Source organism: Nestor notabilis, unplaced genomic scaffold, assembly GCF_000696875.1.
Source record: "Nestor notabilis isolate BGI_N333 unplaced genomic scaffold, ASM69687v1 scaffold6229, whole genome shotgun sequence".
NCBI classification, from domain to species: domain Eukaryota; kingdom Metazoa; phylum Chordata; class Aves; order Psittaciformes; family Psittacidae; genus Nestor; species Nestor notabilis.
Window position 1 is genome coordinate 18,893 of NW_009942250.1, and position 17,850 is coordinate 36,742.

Sequence of the window (17,850 nt, forward strand, 5' to 3'; positions counted from 1 at the left end):
CTTTCAGCGCAGTCTTACAACACGGAGCATTGGGTTGATACACATTACTGAGTTGTGCAAATTTCTCTCTTTATTACAACACTTAAGTTCATGTGCAACCAGTTTGAGCTCTGTTATCACTAAATGCCGTAGAGCTAGTTGTTACTGCCTTTTCAGGGAGACGATGATTTAGTGGCTATGAGCTAGGTGATAGTTACCCACCATAGTTACCTGACTTCTCAAGTCTTCCAGAGTTCTTTCCTTTTCATGGATCATTTTATTAAGAAAGTTGAAGTTCAGTCTTTCAGAGCTGGAATAATTAAACTATGTTCTTGTCTTTAACAGAACAAGTTGGGAGTGGGTGTATGGGGGAGAAACTGAGATATTTCAGATGTTGCTTTATGAGCAATTTTTCTACCTGGAAAAATCATCTGCAAGTATTGAGCATTACTTCACTGAGGAAGACTGGGAACTTCACTCTTTTGCTACAAGTTGGCAAGATCCATTTTCAGAGTCATTGGCTGTGTATTCCATTCCTCTTGAGTATGCAATGACAATGCATTATCATTAGATCAACCCACTCATCCCTCCACCCTGAAACTGCTCTGATAGATGCAGATCCAGTAATCAGTGGATGTAATTATTCACCACATTTTTCATCAGGTTCTTAAAATATAGTGGAACCCATTCAAATGTTTCTGTTATTGAAATGCTCATATTGAAACAATTATTTTCCTCTGATCTAATGTGAAAGACTTAGAACAAAATCAGTTTGTCTTCAGCCACACCCTGCAAAACAGACATTGATGCAACAATTGTTCATTATCTCAAACAAACCAGTATCTGAAATGCTTGGCTCCCAATTAAGACAGATTTTTTCTGGGCTAGGGCCAGGGCTTGATTTCCTGTTGGTGACAGCTTTGCTGAAATAGAAGATGCTTCCTCTGCTTACACCGCTAGAATCTGACCCATCGAACCTCCAGGGTACTCTTGTAGTGGAATGATCTTCATGTGACAGGCATTGCCATTCAGAGGAAAGGAAAGTCCCGGGCTGTATGCTCGTGGAGGTAGATGGTTAGCAGGCTTGATCATTTTCTTTCTGTAGGTAAGATCTGCTGATTTGGAGGCTTATTCACTCCCTTTGGGAGTTTTCAGCTACCATCAGGCTCCTTTCCCAGTGGGCTCCGATGCAGAGGGCATGTTCTTCTTGCAGGGGTGTCAGGCAGCTCTCATTACACCTAAGTTTTCTGCAGACAGGGATGCAGTGACTTGTCTCTGGAGCCCAAGCTTCGCCTTGTCTTTGGAAATGGAATATTTTCCACTGCAGTGCAGAGGGTCACAGTTTCTTCTTTCTCAAAACCCCACTGCCCAGCCCTGCCTGTCTTGGAGTCTACTTACATCTGATGCAGACTAGCACCTGCATGGCTTCAGACTCTTACTTTCTTTTGGTATGCATGAAAGGAATTGAGAAATGTTGCTCATCTTTCTGCCTGAGCTCAGAAATTATTCTTCTCCTCCTCTGGCTGTAATGGGGAGAGAAGAGGATAGGTTATATCTGTCCTAGCTGGTCTCACAGCTTGCATGAAGGTGATTGATGGAGCCATTTGTGATCATCAGCGACAATTCAGAGCTGTGAGGATGAATTAAATGTGGCTGAAAACAGATATTTCTGACCACATGCCCACGTATGGTACTATAAACCCTGCAAAGTTTCCTCTGTCTGTGGTTTTTGTAAGAGTTCCCAATATCTGGCTTTCTGGTAAAGCCATGAAGAGTTTCCATGTGCAAAACACACACAGGAAAAGTATATTTTGATTTAACTAGAATGCTCTGTATGACTGGCTTAGGGCCCACCTAGCAAAGCAAAAAAACCCCCAAACAAATGACGTGTGTTTTATATGAAATGGGTTATTCCTTAAAGTGTATTCTTGTTTTATATTCTTTTTTACAGAAACACACACGCAAACCCCACCTCAAATATATACTTTTTTTTGCCATCTGTGAGCACTGACAGAGCAATCAGCTGAAGAGATTTGTTCAGGGTTATTTTTTTCCTTTAACTGATATTTGGAGAGAAGAAAAAAGTTAATTGCTATGCAGAAAATGTCTAAAAATGGAAGTCACAGAGAATATTCACATCTAAGGGTTTGTGGGGTAGACCTACAGAATCTAAAATCTCCAAACTGTGATATATTAGAGGAAGAATGGAGTTAAAGAGCAGAAACCTCAACAGACCCTTTGCTTTGGAACAAAATGCTTGACAAAGATTTTTATAAGTGACTGCATGGAAATACCCATTCTGCTAATTACAAAATGTAATTGCAGTTTCCACTTAGTCTGAATGATTTCTTACACTGCATCTTTGTCTCCAACAACACAATGCATGTTTCGTTCTGGCACCTCTGTCACCTCACAGTAAACCCTATTTGTTGGGTAATTTTCTTGTCAGCAGGTGAGGTGGAATGAAATATGCTTAATGCTAGTTTGGCTCTTGTAGCAAAAAGGACTAAATGGGATGGAGAAGGAAAGGGTTTTCAGCTGACTGAAGCTAAGGCAAAGTTTATTGACTGTCTTGAAGTGCATTGTGAGTGTTGTAGCCAAACCACAGAATGCTAAAAAAAAAATAATAATCAGGGAAGTGAAATGCTTCACTCATACATTTATTTTTTTTCCATGTAATGTTTCATTCTATCTATTTATAAAGCAGCATAGGCCACTGACTGAATGTTAAACAGACCTGAGCTCCCTCTTGTTAGTACTTGCAGATGTATTAAGCCTGTTGGGTCAGATCCACAGCTAATGGAACTGGCCTCATGCCTTTAAAGGCATTGTAATCAGCTAGATTATTCATTTTTGTTGTTTGTTTTTAAGACTAGCATTTGTAAGTTATTTTCAGCAATAAAGCTTCATATTTCTAATTTAAAATGGAAAGGCTTTTAATCCTTAAGTTACCCAGAGGACACTTTGCTCACCAAGTCCTCACTTTGTCCTTGTATGAAGCACCCACATAATAAGAACAAGTTTTTTAAGAGAAATGGGTGTACTGGACCATGAATACTGCCATCTTATTAGCTTTATTTCCTGACCCGTGATGGTAGACATAGATGCTGAAATGCATCTGAATATGTTGACCTTCCTGAAGGAACAAACTTCCAATTGAATTTATTTTGTTGGGGTTTTTTTAACCAGAAGAGTGCACTGATCAAAGGTGTTTTAATCTGTGCAAGCTTGACCTTCAGTTTCATTTTACCTAAGAAGTCTGTGGGACTGGTAAGTGGTAGGGAAAAGTTATCTTGTGCCCTGGCATACAAAGAGCTTAAATTGTTCTGGGCGTTCTTTAATCCAGTCTTCTATTGTTGATGGCTGATGAGGAAAATGATAGTGTCACATGTAAAATGAAAATATAATAAAGCGATGGCAGAGGCAAACACACAAGAAAACATACCTGAAGGAATGCCATTTTGTGTCTTGGCCCAGTACATCAGTGCTCAAGTCTGAAAGATTTGCTTTGAAATTTGCCCTGCCTGTGGAAGAAGGTAATTTCATAAAGCAAACAGACCTCACCTTTTCCCTAGCACCAGCCTGATCCTTGGCAGTGGGATGGTGTTGGTTCTGGAGTGGTTTTGCACACAATGGGCCCAGAGAAAGCCTCGCTTTTAGGGACTGAGATGCTTCCAGGTTTAGGGAGATCTTGCTGGAGTGTCTGTGAGTACCACTGGGGAGCAAGCTGTGGAGCTGGACCTGAGTGTGTCAGGTGTCAAAGCAAACTAGACCAAGGAACACAACCGATGTTTCACAGGTCTGTTGCCACGTGCTAATTCCTGGACCATCCTTACTCAGGGCTCCTAATGCTTTCCCTGCAAAAAATCCAATGTGAGAGATCAAGAAGAAGGGAAGATTTTGCATGTCTATGACTCCTCAGAGGTTGAGCCTTGGCAGGCAAAGGGTAGGCAATGAGACTTTATTGATGGCTTGATTTATCTTGTATTCCTGTTAAAGCATTTAAAAAGAGCCCTTGATGAGCTGAGGCATCCATTGTCATGTCCCACATGAAGTGGCTGGAGGAAATGTCACTGCCAAGGCTTTGCATGATGTAATGGGAGGTGGCAACATGTTGCTGATGAAGGCTTAGCTGTGGGGATGATGTGTCTGACTGCTGCAATCCCACTAATTGAAAAACCATCTCAAATTAGTCATCTGGAAGGAAGCCTCTTTCCAGCATTGCTTATGGGATGGTATGTCAGGTGTTATTAGAACCATGGGTTTGGGAAGAAAAGCACCTTTATAAGCAGTGTTTCTGAGTCACCCCACATGTTTAATTGTGGGATTTTTCTTCTTTTCTTTGAAGGTAGCAGAGTCACAGGAATAAGGAGAAAAGGCTTATGATGGTGAGAAAGGAAGAAAATATCCTTGTAGGAGGAAGGGGAAAAGACCTTTAATTACCTGTATGGTCTGCCCAAAAGGCCATGTATTTGTTTGGTGTTCCTAGAAACAATGTTATAGCTTCTCAACATACCAGCCTATTGTGCTGAAGGATTTTTTGTTTATGACATTAAATGGCAGAAAAAGCAAAAGCAAACCAAACAGAGCTTTTTATTTACTTAAGTGGAAATTCACTAATATTCAGTGGTGGAAGCATCCTTACGGAAAATGGCATTTTAGAACTTCCACAAGGAATAGGGGCTTGGAAACCGAGCCATGAATTTTCCATTCAAGGGGGTTGACTTGGCACAGAAAGATGTCATGCAGACCGCAGCTGGCACCAGACACAGTTAAAAAGATCTGAGGCTATTAGTGCCTAAACAGCCACTAGAAATTATATTACATGATGGAGACTGGCTAATATAATTGAGCCAGCTAGTTATTGTGCACATAATTGAATTATTTGACAAATTGCTTAGAAACACGGTGTTCTTGTTCCACACTCGTGCTGCACTCACAGTATTACAAGGCGCAGAGCAGAGGCATTGCTGGTGGGTACATGGTCATCTTGGAAGGTAGACATTTCTTTTTGAGATTTGCAAAGTTGGAGAGGTTCACTGGTGTAGTGGGGGTGGGGAGTGCAGAAATGGGTAGAGCCAGCGAGCACATGGCTGGGATAGCAAACTGGCTCTGAGACAGGTAGTGCTGTTTCGAGTGGATACCTTTGAGGCTTTAGGTAGTTGGAGAAATAACCCTTTCTTTATTTGTGAGTCTTTTGGACTTTGGTTGCTGGGCTGGGTGGGCTGAAAGGAACCCATGAAATAGTGGAGCAGATGTGAGATGTTTTGGGACCCCAAGATCATGCCATCCTCATGGATGGTGTTCAGTGTTCTTAGGAGAACTGGGGACAAATTGGATTATGGTTATGAATTCTAAGGAAAAGGACCAAAAAAACTGTAACCCTTAAGCTTCATGTAAGAAGCCATGCAGCACTAAGGAGTGTTTTCCCATAGCTCTGAAGATTTAGATACATAACTAAGGACATTTCCCTCTCCTAAGAGATGCTACTTAAGAATCTGGACACCATCTGGAATAAAGCTGTGCTGTAATAATGAAGGACAAATCCTACATCTTTTTGAGCAGTACCAAGCAAATATGAAGACCAAATTGTGTCTCTTTTTTGCCTATTAGCCTTTCAAAATTTCGGAGACTAAGCTGTCGATCTAAGATCAGCAAAATCAGCAACTTATTGCAAAAATATTGTTAAAAATCAGAAGTGAAATGACATTTTTGAAGAAGTGCAGCCAAATAATTTTTACTTGCAGAACAGATCAGGCTGTATAACAGGGTGCTGGGCAATGCATCACAACATTTCTTTGGCTGAGTCTAAGCAGTGGAGCAGCTCTTCTTGGGGTGTGTTTCAGACTCATTATCCCTCTGGTTGAGTCATCTAAGTGTCCCGTCATCTCGTGGCTCCCTCCCTGCCTACATGCCTGAGTTTTCTTACAATAGTAAAATGGATTCAAATGATGGGGTGGTTCACACTTAGATTTCATCCTGGCATACAGACGCAAGGCAGCCAGGATAGATGGCTAGATCTGGGTGCTCGGAAGTGCTCCTGAGTCTTTCACTTTAGCTGTAGCTTTCATGTAGAGATCTGATGTTGTCCATCTTATGCCTAATTATCAGGTGGAAGAAGTTACAGGATGAAGGGGAAAAACTACCCACTCGAATTTTTCACTGTCAAGCAGAAATCCTCGTAATGAGATCATGAGTATATGAACATACACCGAGATGCACTTACAGCTGAAACCTTTCTACTGCGCACCAGGACCTCTGGGACTGGTCCTATGGCAAATACATTGATGATTTTGTGATTTTTTTTTCTTGCATGCAGGTTAACTAAGTTGTCCATGGATTGGTAGGTTTCCAGGTGTAATGGTGTGGCCATAAACTGTGGAAAGAGCCTTGCTGCCTATCCAAGCATAGCTCTTATGACCTTCTGTGCAAATAACCTTGACGGAATTTCTGCCAATTTTGTTTACAACAAATTTTGCTTCGTTCAGAGTCTTTCTTCTTCCACAAAGAGAAAATTAAACCCAAGAGAATTTCTTCAACTGAACTGACTATTAAAGGTCACAAAATTTTCCAATACCCAGCAACTTCGAAGTTATCTTGTAAACCAGACATGGCTTTGGTAGTGGCATCATTTCCTGACAAACTTGAATGTGAAGAGGGTGAAGCTGCAGTGCCAGGACAGAGACATCTGGCTTCTGAGGTCCCTTATTCACATCACATCTGCTAAGACTAGGAAGACTGTGCAGAATTTTGTAAGGACTTTTCTGTGGTAAATGATCTTTACCTGTCAATTAAAGTGATTTCCACAACAACACACAACTCTGCATTCTGAGAGCATTAACTCTTCTCTTGGTGCTGCTTGTCTGTCTGGTTTTCCTACAGGCAGCAATGCTTTTACTGGTTGTGGTGTCTTCGTGGCTGTGCTCCTATTTTGAGCATATATAAGCACATATATTGCATGCTCTGAGCATTGGGAAAGGTGTCCAGAGTCAAACATCTATTTGCCAGGTTTAGAAGAAAAATCATGCTTGATAGCTAAGAAGTGCCACCCATGCTGATGAAACCCCTGTATGCCAGCCTCTTACAAGAGCTGCATGAGCACGGAAGAGATACTCTGTGCTGTTTTCATCAGACAGATCGACAGAGATCACATCATCTGTTTGCATCCTGAGAATTTCTCCACTTAGGTGGCAAATGGAGGGTGGTTTCAAATGCATGGGTACCTGGGGTTTGTGCCTGATCCACAAATAGCATGTGGTATGTGCTGTGTTCCTCCAAAGCTGGGCTGTGTGCGGCTGTTTTCCCCCCAAAGGGCAGCACAGTGATTTTCCAGATGAATTTCAGACAGCAGATGATAAGGCTGCTGCCTGAGTATGAGCAGTGATGGGTTTGAGCTTTAGTAGTGGAGCACAAGGATTGCAGTGCTGTACCATCTCATTTGGAAAGCTATTTTAGTGACCCAGAGGGAGAGATGTCAAGGCAGTGTGTGAAAACCCAAAATGGACAATTTCTCTCCCCTCTGAAGAAACCTGAGCCTATGGAATGTGCCTCCTGATTCTAGTGTCCTGTAGCAAACTAAAGGAGATTTAGATACCTGACTGCCTTTGTGGATCTGGGTCTAAATGTCTGGTTCATGCCATCAAATATGAGAATTTGGTGGAGGTAGAAGGGGCTGTCCCCTTTGTTTTAAGCCCTACTTCAAGCCATGTGGAGGCTCTCTATATGAATGTCTCATCTTTTTGGAATCTTACTGAGCTCCTTTTGCCAACCGTATTCTACAGAGTAAATTTGTTAGATTGTCATTGGTTTAATAGATTAATCGTAGTTTGGGTTAGAAAAAACACCAAAAGGTGTTGCTTCACAGTTTTGTAGAATGTCTCGTGTTTCACTTTTGCATTTGAATGCCCATGTTATTTTCTCTCCCTATCCATTTTTGGTTTTACCATTGTTATACTGAGTCCTTGCAATCTGTGACATCATCAGCAGAGCCTGGGAACGAAGCATAAAGGTGGAACGACAACCCCTAACACCAGGGCCATGATTACAGGTTATGTTCCTCCAGCTGCTAATGTGAGTAATACGTGGCTTTAAGAGGGAACAAACCCACACCCCCCACATCTCACCAGCACAGGCTGGATGCTGAATACTAATAGCGAGCTGTCTGCATCCAGTGCCCACTGGGAAAAAAAATATTTGTCAACTCAGTTCAAACAGTGCATAAATTTGAGGGAACTGCCATCTGCTGACAGACCCTTCCCCCACCACACTGCCTGTAAATCCTTCCTTATAAATATCTGCTCTGCGAGGAGTGTTCCCATCAACCTCTGTTCAAGACCTTTCACCACTTCCTTCTTCCCCCTAGGTATTTCCAGAGAGTTCAGGTTTCCCAGGACTCTAAGGCACCAAAATACCTCACTGGTTTGTGTGACAGTCAGTACCAGCCCAGTGCTGGTGTGTAGCTGCCTGCAGGCTCTGTGGTATGTTACCAGTATTGCTGTCAAAGCCCCTAAGGCTCGATTTTTGGAGGGACATGCATCTCCCTACTCTTCTTCCATGGGGAATGACAGGTGCACACCCTCTCTGAATAATGGCACAAATTTTTGCCAAGGAAAACAATAAGGAATAAAAATGTAGGAACCTTGCAGTGGAAAGGGCTATTAAAAGAATGCCCTGCTGTTTGAATGTGACATTGTTCTCTGGTTTGGTTTTAAATAAGGCTTTTCATTGTAGCTAGAGAGGGGAAAAAAAGGTTTTTTTAATGGGGAAAAAAAAAGTCATGGGCAGCTGTTGAAATCAAAGAGAGTGGGAAGGATACTTAGATGGACAGCATGAAAGCCAGGTTAACTGGAATACCATTGCAATTAGATGTCATCTCACTGGAGTAAAGCCTACTGACAACTTACGTCCTGTTGCCTGATGGAGATACATCCTTTTTTTTATCTGTGCTGTGAAAATGCAACGTGTACTTCATCTATGGGGAGGGTGGGGAGGAATCAAGACAAGTGCGCTGTTGTTGATGGGAGGTTGACATCATCTTTCACGGATATGAGGGCCTCTTTCCATGTTTTGTGGAGGATGGGGAGTTTTTTGGTGTGGTAATGCTGTTCTCGTCTCCATTCCAGCAGACACTCCCCTCTTAAGGGAACCTTTGGGAATCAGATGAGACTTCGGGGAAAGGGCAGGCAAATATCCCCCCTTCTTCTACCCACTCGAGCAGTCACATGTGACAGATTCATGCCTGCAGCACTTCTAGGTTTTATCTGCTTGCTAAATTTTATTTCCCCTCTGTGAGTGTTTATATTGCTTAGAGACTGCCAAGGTTCATGTTAATCATAAAAAAAAGTGGAGGTTTATTAGGTATTGCAGCTCTGTGATTTTTTGGCGTTTGAATGTTAATGAAGCTCTGTATGCTCTGGATCTTAGCTCTGGCATGGCAAAATATCCAGGGATGGATTTTTCTTCCCTTTTCTCTGGGTTTTAACATCTTACATGACATTTCATCCCAGAGCAATTTTACACTATGTATCATCATATGTAATATTGTGTCATGCTGTAGTTTTGCAAGTGCATGAAAGAAGGAGTGAGGTGAGAATGGGCTCAATTACACCCCAGAGGGAGGGGAGAGCTCAGTGGAGTGACCTGCTCCTGGGAGGTAATGAATTGGGTGTCAGCACTTTGCCGGGCAGAGGAGAATTTATTATTTGTAGGGGTTCAGTGGGCAGACAAGAGGAAAGGAACCCGTCAAGTCACATTACTAATGGTCATTTCCATAAGCTGTGCATGTACGTGGGATTTAACAAAGGAAGGGACATTCATCCTTGCTCCAGGCAGCTTGGTTCTTTCTTTTTCTGAAGGCTAAAGAAGGAACTTCTTTGATTTAACTGGCTCAGGGTGAGAAGCCTTCCAAGCAACTCTGGTGTTAACTCTTGGGGAAGGCAGACACAGTCGTTCTAGGGGAGGGAGACAGCTGACAGTTCAGGGATATTCTCCTTTCACTGATGCAGATGGGGAGAAAGGAACCAGGTAGATATTAGAGCCAGAGGAATCGTAGCACAGGATGTATGTGTCCTGCTGGTGTGCAGCTTGTGCTAGCCCTGATGATGAAGGCTGTATTTACTGAAGAAAGCTAGAGGATGAGTAGCTGCTTATTTCTCAGGAAGAAGAGGTACTTCCTCACCGAGTTATGCTCTGTGTGCTCCCAGGTGGCATCCAGTATAATTTCATTACCCTTTGTTTCTTCCTTTGCCCTGAGCACAAGTTTGTTCCCTCAGCTTAATCCAAGCAATATTTCTTTTTTCCAGTGTACATTGTATTTAGGGCAGAGCAAGCAAACTGAGAGCTGAGCAGTTCTTATTTTCTGAATTTCTAGCCAGGGCTGCCCTATAAGCATTGGCTTTGGTAGAGCAAGATGTACATCTTGCTTCAGCGCCTGGAGGCTAACCTCAAAGGGGACTTGTGTCATTGTCGTCTTTGTATTACTACATTAATTGTTATTGGCCTAACATGCTCCCCTGTTAAATGAGGAAGAGTTGATGAACACGTATTCTACAGGGAAAAATGCTCTTCCACACTGGCATGCCAGACCTGGGTTGTGATGTTTTTTCGGAGAGGGTCTTTCTTTACCATGTCTCCTGGAAAGTTTTGGCATACTTAACCCAGGAACTCTCTCCTTCTGACTATACTTTTTCAAAGGGACTTTTTTTTCATTTTTTCAGGTGTAATATAACTTCTTTTGGGGGCAGAAATACTGGTAAATTCCGTTTCCATCTCCATGAATCCAACTGAGACTTCTTCCTCTTCAGTACTGTGGAAAGGGATATGGCTTCCCTGGGTTGGGACCCCATGGGCTGCCATAGAGCTGGTCTGAAATATTTCTACTCAAACTTGCAGGCAAGTGTACTTTGAGGGAGAGGAGGTGGAGCCCATATATTCTTGGTCAGACTAGTTGCAACTCATACAACTATACTCCTTTTCTACCAGATGATACCTTTTGAGCACACCAGGACTTTCTTACACATGTTCTCTTATGAGATCCAGCAGAAAGTGCTTCTTCCTCTGCAGCTGCCTTTTGCTTAATTGACCCATTTTGCAGCAGATTAGGCCCCAAGAAGGAGGTTAATATGAGCAGTTATTCTAAAAGGCAGGTTGAGGCTTCAGTGAACTGTTCATCATTGGAAAAATCTGTTAGCCCCAATCTTCTTATTCTTTATTCTAACATATTCTGACTTAACAATGAACTTACTTATTAATATCTCCTGCTAGATAGTCTCCACACCTCTCTCTTTCCTGAGTTTTGAAGTGGATGTATTCAATCAGATTTAACACCATGCATGCAAATCTATCTTCACTTTTTCTGTTTGTTATAAAACAGCCACCAAAATTGTAGCTCTGGATCTTCCAGCGTTGCAGGTGGCATTACCAGGGCTGCTTTAGCTTCTCTGAGTAACAGTCCCAATGTGCTGTGTGAAACGTAGGAATGCATCTCACCAGGCAGTGCATCCTTCTGCAGGATTGGTGAGGGTGAGAAGTCTTTTCCTGCACTGCAAGCAATTACAGTGGCCCTTTGAGACTATGCAGGGATTGCTTATCATACAGGTTCTCAAAATTACAGCTGCTATGATGAGAAAAGGAGAGAATTAGAGCAAAATAGAGTATGAACCACTGAACATTAAGCAATTTGTGTATCTTTATTGATATAGCATTAGTAATATTACATAATATTATTGTTGATATTATATTGATGAATTCTGAGATGTGCCCACTTGCTGTTTATAAGCTGATGTCCCTGACAAGCCTGTGCATTACCCTGTAGGAATTACCTCTGCGTTTTCCCACTTCCTACTATCACCAGTCTCCTGTACATTAGTTAAGGGGCAACTTCTGCCTGTACCTACTCTTCAATTTCCTTGCCTATGTGAGAAAATAAAGAGGATTGTGACAGAACTGTGACAAAATGGTGGAGAAGCCCTGTGTGACTAGATGGAGCTGGAAAATCTGTGGCTCTTCCTTGCTAGGGCAGTAAATAATAATGTTTGCCTTTAGTACAGGTAGGTGCAGCCTTGATACTGGGTTGGGAGCATGTGTTGGAGCGTGGGCACATGCATGGTATGGTGGTAGCATGCCTTGCAGGCAGGGGTATTAGCCAGGGCCAGGCACACAGTCTCTGCCACATCCTACCTTTGTGATTGTCTCAGTAGATGGCTTTTGATGTGACCAGCGAAAATTTGCAGCCCTGGGCTCAGATTCTGGTGCCATGATTAGAAAGTGGGATTTTGAAGGAAACAAACTGAGGTTGTGGGTAGGAAAAAGCCTCATTGATCGCTGTCCCTGCTGTAAACCCATGCCCAACCTCAGACGTTTGCTGTAGGAACTTCCTCAGCGTGAGCTCTCACATGCTCATCAAGTGCAGGAACACTGGAGTCCCTTCCCCATGGAGGCAAACATCCTGCAAAAGGTGCTGGTGCTCAGTGCCAGTGAGCCATAGCAAGCTGGGAAGCCACCGCAGCTTTAAATGCTTCCCCTACTGCTGCTCCCACCCCCATCATCTCTGTAAGTGATTTCATTTGATTAGGAACTCTAGTTTGCATGGTAACACTGGAGCCCCAGGGATCATGATATTTTTTTCATGCCAATCCAGATCAGTGTGAGACAGCAGCCTCAACAGGATGGGTTGCTGTAATTTAGGTGGTAGAAGACCAGAGCCATTTATGCTGCATTTGTGGAATTACCAGCTGGGACCAAGAAATCTTTTGGGAAGGGGAAAAGGAGAGTGCATTTGGGACCCTTGCTCAGTCCTTAGGGAGGGCACAGCTCAGCTAGAATCAAGGATCAGGGCCGCAGTACAGACATCTGAATGGGGCCAGGAAACTTGCTGTTGAAGGAACTATTTAAGAGGGACCTGGAAGGGCTGGAGAGAAGGGAGCTAAAGCAGAGAAACAGAATGGTGCCACAAAGTAATCTGTTTGGGAATGAGGAGAAGGGGAATGTCTGAGCCCCAAAGAGGGTATTGAGTCTGGTACCTTCAACACCAGCATCTGCTGTTGGACATGCTGCAGGATTTACATGCTGGGCTTTGTTCGGTTGTATTGTCCTTTTACAGCTCTGATAAAGGATTCCCTTTTTCCCAACCTCCCTTCTGCAAGGTACTTGAGGCACAACTCATCCTTGCGGCATTGCCCAGAAGGCACAAAGACATGTGTGCTACAAAGGCTTCATTCTTCCTACCTGCTCACCTACTGCTATCAGAAAAGCAGGATCTCACCATGGTTAGCTTATCTGCACAGATTAGACCTCGAATGTGGACTCCAGCTGCTGGTGGATCCTGCTGGGCCAGCAGATGATGCTGCTGATTGAACAGCTGAGAGCATGGGAACACAAAGCCACTGAGAACACCAAATGCCTCAGCAAAACCCATACATTTGCAAGGGGTTAAACGCAGGAATGTGCACTCCTGAAGGTCTGTGGGGGAGATGGAAATGATGTGAGAATTCACGGCTATTGGATCTAGCATTCATTCAATTACCATGCTTAGTTAAGTACTGCACAGTGGAGTGAAGACTGCAGTCTGTTAGAATGGCTGTTGCTGTAAGTCATTTAATTGTGAGGTTACTCATATGCCATTTTAACATATGTAGAGTAACATTATCCCTCTTTTGTAGGTCACTATTCTCATAAGTCTGGCTCTTGCATTCCTTGCCTGCATAGTGTTTCTTGTGGTATACAAAGCCTTTACTTACGACCACAGTTGCCCAGATGGATTTGTTTATAAGGTAAGAAACTTCAGATGGATGAATTGCCTGAGATAATGATAGACTTTAATTGACTACATGGTTACAGTTCTAGTCTGTTTTTTTGACCAGGCCAAACAGAACATTTGGCAAGAATGTGTTGAAATGGGAAAAGCGTTATGGGAAATGTGGACTCGCATCTGCCTCCATCAGCTACTGTTACACTGTAATTGTTGGGATTAGCATTTGGTGAACACTACAGACAGATGTTCAGGAGCAATCCCTCATATTTGTGAATAGATTTATTGCAGCTGGAATCCTGAATTTCCTTCCCACACGTTCAAGTGACTGAGGTTTACTGGGGTACGTTTTAATACAAAGCAAATTCCCAGAGTGCTGGCACATGTGCCCTTCGTGAAAGAAATCCAAATTTGCCCATGTACTTTCTTTTTAGGTGCTTTAGAGCCCCTGTCAAGAACAAAACCATTTAACTTCACTGCTAAAACCCCACTGCTCAGTGATTTTAGGGTGAGAATTCAGAGAGAACTATTTGCCTGGTCTGTTGAGAATTAAAAAAAACCCCACAGATGTTTGTAAAATAATTCACTGACTCCTTACTGTGAATAACTCATAAACTCACAGGAGCCTTGACCACGCTGGAGATACTCTGTTGGCTGGAAAAGAGAGTGAGGATGTTGATTTATTGTGAATTATTCCCTCATTTAATATAAAAATGAAGTTAGAATCATGAATTTCAGAATCAGATCCAAACCTGAACTTCTGGAAAGGTTAAAGGTTTTGGACTCAGATTTCAGCTGGTCACGTTGAACTGGGAGTTGGGGGAACTCATAATGAGATAATAATTGTACCTAAAGCCCTTTGTGTCCTCAGTGCTACTTTGACTTCAGTGAATACCAACCAGTCTGATGTTTGTTACCGTATGATTGCTCTTTTACAGCTGTTGCAAAACAAATCATTTTATCTATGCAGTTGTTAGCAAATGAGTGTCCATACTAGTGCAGGAGAGACACATGGGCAGTGTCTGCCCAGACAACAAGCTCTGACAAGGGCTGGCCAGCTGGGCTATGCTTCCTACCATTCCTGACTGAGGTGGTCATCCTATAGGTCAGAGATAACACACTGCAACAGAGGAGCAGCAAGAAGGCAGCTTACTCTGTCTCTGCCTGTCCTCTACCCATCTGAGGATTAATTCCGGATGTAGCTCTACAGAGCTTTCAGTCCAGCATGTGTCAGGAGCTGCTCACCCAGCCTTGCTAGGACTCCAGCAAGGGGTCTTGGTCTCTGTGCATGCCAGGAACGTACCAAACCTGCCAGACCTTCATTTTACAGTCCCCGTTTCCCATCCACGGATGAAATCAGCTGCCATCAAGGTTGCCAGTAGCAACAGGTTTTGAAGGCTGCCGCCCGGCTCTGAGCATTCCCGCGGCACCGAAGGGCAGTCAGGGCTGTGCAGCAGACGCTCTCACTGCAGCAAGTCTGAGTCAAATGTCATCCATGAGAACAGCTAACCCCGTGGTTTTTAAAGTGAGAGCCTCGGGCCAATGGGATTACTGTTAATGTCTCTTGCTTTCTCCCCCTTTCCAGCACAAGCGGTGCATCCCAGCCTCGCTGGATGCTTACTATTCCGCACAGGATTCCAACTCCCGGGGCAGGTTCTACACTGTCATCAGCCACTACAGCATGGCCAAGCAGACCAGCTCCCGGGCTGTATCACCCTGGCTGTCTTCAGGATCGGTAAACCACGAAGCCAAGGCTGCCAAGACAGAAGGTCATTAAAATTAACAAGTGGTGATGGGCCAGGTGGGAGGGTGGGGGGACAACACCGTGTCTATACTGCATTGCTCTAAGCTGAGGGTGCTGTGCTAACAGCATGACAGGAATAAATAAAACCCAAGTGCAGGAGTCATCTTAATGGATATTTCTTTTCGTGCATTGTTCTCGTTGATTTGTTACTGAGTCGAGCTCTTGTACAAAGGCATGTTTGATGTTTGACTGTACCTTACGATGTAAAAATATTTTTAAATCATTGCTTAACTATTTGTTAGAAAAAGAAATTAAAAAACAAAAAAAGCAAATTAGATAAACAGCCAGAGAGGATAAAAGCGGCAAGGAGAATCCCGCAAAGCTGGAAAGCTGTGACAGAGGCTTAACATGCAGTGAAGGAAAAGCTGAAAGCCTTTTGAGAGAGGGGATAGAAAGAATCTGGTGCAAAGACATTGTGATGTTGCTTAGCTTGCCACGGGGGTGGGGGGAAATATTGCCGTCAAATTGAATCTAGTATCAGTGTTCATTTGCTGATAGAGAAATAGAAGCATCTCCTCCTTCCTTAAACATACACACATGGAAACACACATTTACGCACACCCCTGCACAGTGGCCTAAGTAAATACAGAAAGATCTAGGCATTCACAATGAGCCACCACTGTGCTGGTGATTTTGACTGGGCTCTGAGGCTGAAATCATGGTTGCTATTTGGATATGGAGCAGGATGGAAGCAGACAGAGGCTGCTATAGTGATATCATGAACATATTTCTGAATGCAGGACAATGAGTCTGGAGATCAGGGCTTTATTTCTGCTTCTGGCACAGATTTCCTGCATGACCTTTGGCAGTTCTCATGAGGCTTCATCCTTTGGGACCTCTCTCCTGAGCGTCACCAGCAGACATCATAGAAATGCCATTGTGAATTGAGGAGCCTCTCGAGAGTGGTGTTAGTATAGAATAGTATTGAGCCTCTGACTTTTCAGTCCCTAATTTTCCCTCACACATGAAATGGGATACTCTTGCTTCCCTCCTTCAGCTTCAGGTACTTCAGTATTTAATGTCATTCTAAGTAAGTGGAGAGGGATGGCTGTAGCATGCTCACAGAGTCCAAGAGTCCCATCAAACCTCTGCTTGCAAACACAGACCAGACCCCAAGCTTAATCCAGTCCTGGCTAGCGTAAAACATCCTCTCCCCACAAATGGCATGTGCAGTTAGTGCAGACTGGTGGGATTTAAAAAGGATTCTCCTTTTTCAGAGCTGCAAGGCATTGCTGCAGGGCAGCTCTGCTCCTTGGGAGTGCAGGCAGGGTGAGAGTGAGCAGCAGCAGCAGAGTGCACAGGGAGGGCAAGGTTCACATTTAACTAAGGCTGCTTTTTCAGATTTGTGGTAGACTGGGATGGAAATTAGGAACTGGCCCCTTTTTCCCCTGCATTGGGCAGTTTTGCCCTCCATTTTGCATACATAGACACTAGAGGGTGTTAAATGAGGGCAGAACTCCTCAGTCCTAACAGGCGTCATGATAAATAACTGTATAGTGTAGCTAAAAATGTAGTGCCAAATGCCATTGTCTGATTTCCTATCCTTCCTTCCCCTTCCACCTGTAAATCCATTTCTCACTTACAATGTACAAACCACCCCCTCCGCCAACAATCAAAACTCCAGCAAACCACTGAACAGTTTATAATTTTGTGGTGTATTTTTTGTCAGTAGGTAGCAGAGACTGAAGTATTTTTTGGTGTAATTCTTGAACTTTTCTGACGGGATTAAAATAAAGCTAGATGTGACTGAGCGTCCCTGTGGCTCCGCCAGGTTTTTTGGGGGCGACTCGTGCCATGGGCTGGGAGGTAGCGGGTGGGATGTATGTGTGCCTGGTGCTGCCAGGAGACTGCATCTCTGCATGGGACCTGGGGTGACTCTGGCTTCCAAGAGGCATTTTCAGAACTTGCTACTTTCCCCTTTGATGGCCTGAGGCTTATTCCGTATGTTCCTGCCCATTTTTCAACTGCAAATAGAAAAATAGTGGTTAAACTCAAGCTTATCTTCTGTTGGTGAATCTTGACTTTACAGAGGGACCTCCCTTCCCATTTTAAGGCCCTTTGCCTTGTCTCCTTTGCAGTCTGCTCTGGATGCAAGTGTTCATGCACGCTGGAGCAGGCTCTGTAAGAAGGGCTGTTGCAAAAAGGAGCCCTGCAGGGACATACAGCTGACAAACCAAGAGCCATGGCTGAACCTGGAAAAAGTTGAGCTCTGTACCCGAACTCTGCAGCTTGGTTTCTAACAAAACCACAACTGTATTCATCTCACATTGTTCAGAAAGCAGATTGTATTTCCTCAAATCCTTCAGCTCTTTGAAATGGA

At 43.5% G+C, this 17,850-nt stretch overlaps 1 protein-coding gene across 2 annotated transcripts in view; it reads left to right on the forward strand.

Moving 5' to 3' along the window:
• The window catches only part of LOC104410975 (neuron-specific protein family member 2), a 34,913-nt gene extending 18,886 nt beyond the window's left edge, over positions 1 to 16,027 (forward strand). The window contains exons 4-5 of one of the 2 annotated variants that reach the window (XM_010021289.1): positions 13,638 to 13,748; positions 15,312 to 15,777. In XM_010021289.1, coding sequence (XP_010019591.1) covers positions 13,638 to 13,748; positions 15,312 to 15,503 — 303 coding nt within the window. In that variant the 3' untranslated portion in view covers positions 15,504 to 15,777. Of the gene's footprint in view, positions 1 to 13,637; positions 13,749 to 15,311 lie in introns of both variants that reach the window. The other variant, XM_010021290.1, reaches the window with a different exon arrangement.
• The last annotated feature ends 1,823 nt before the right edge of the window (positions 16,028 to 17,850 follow it).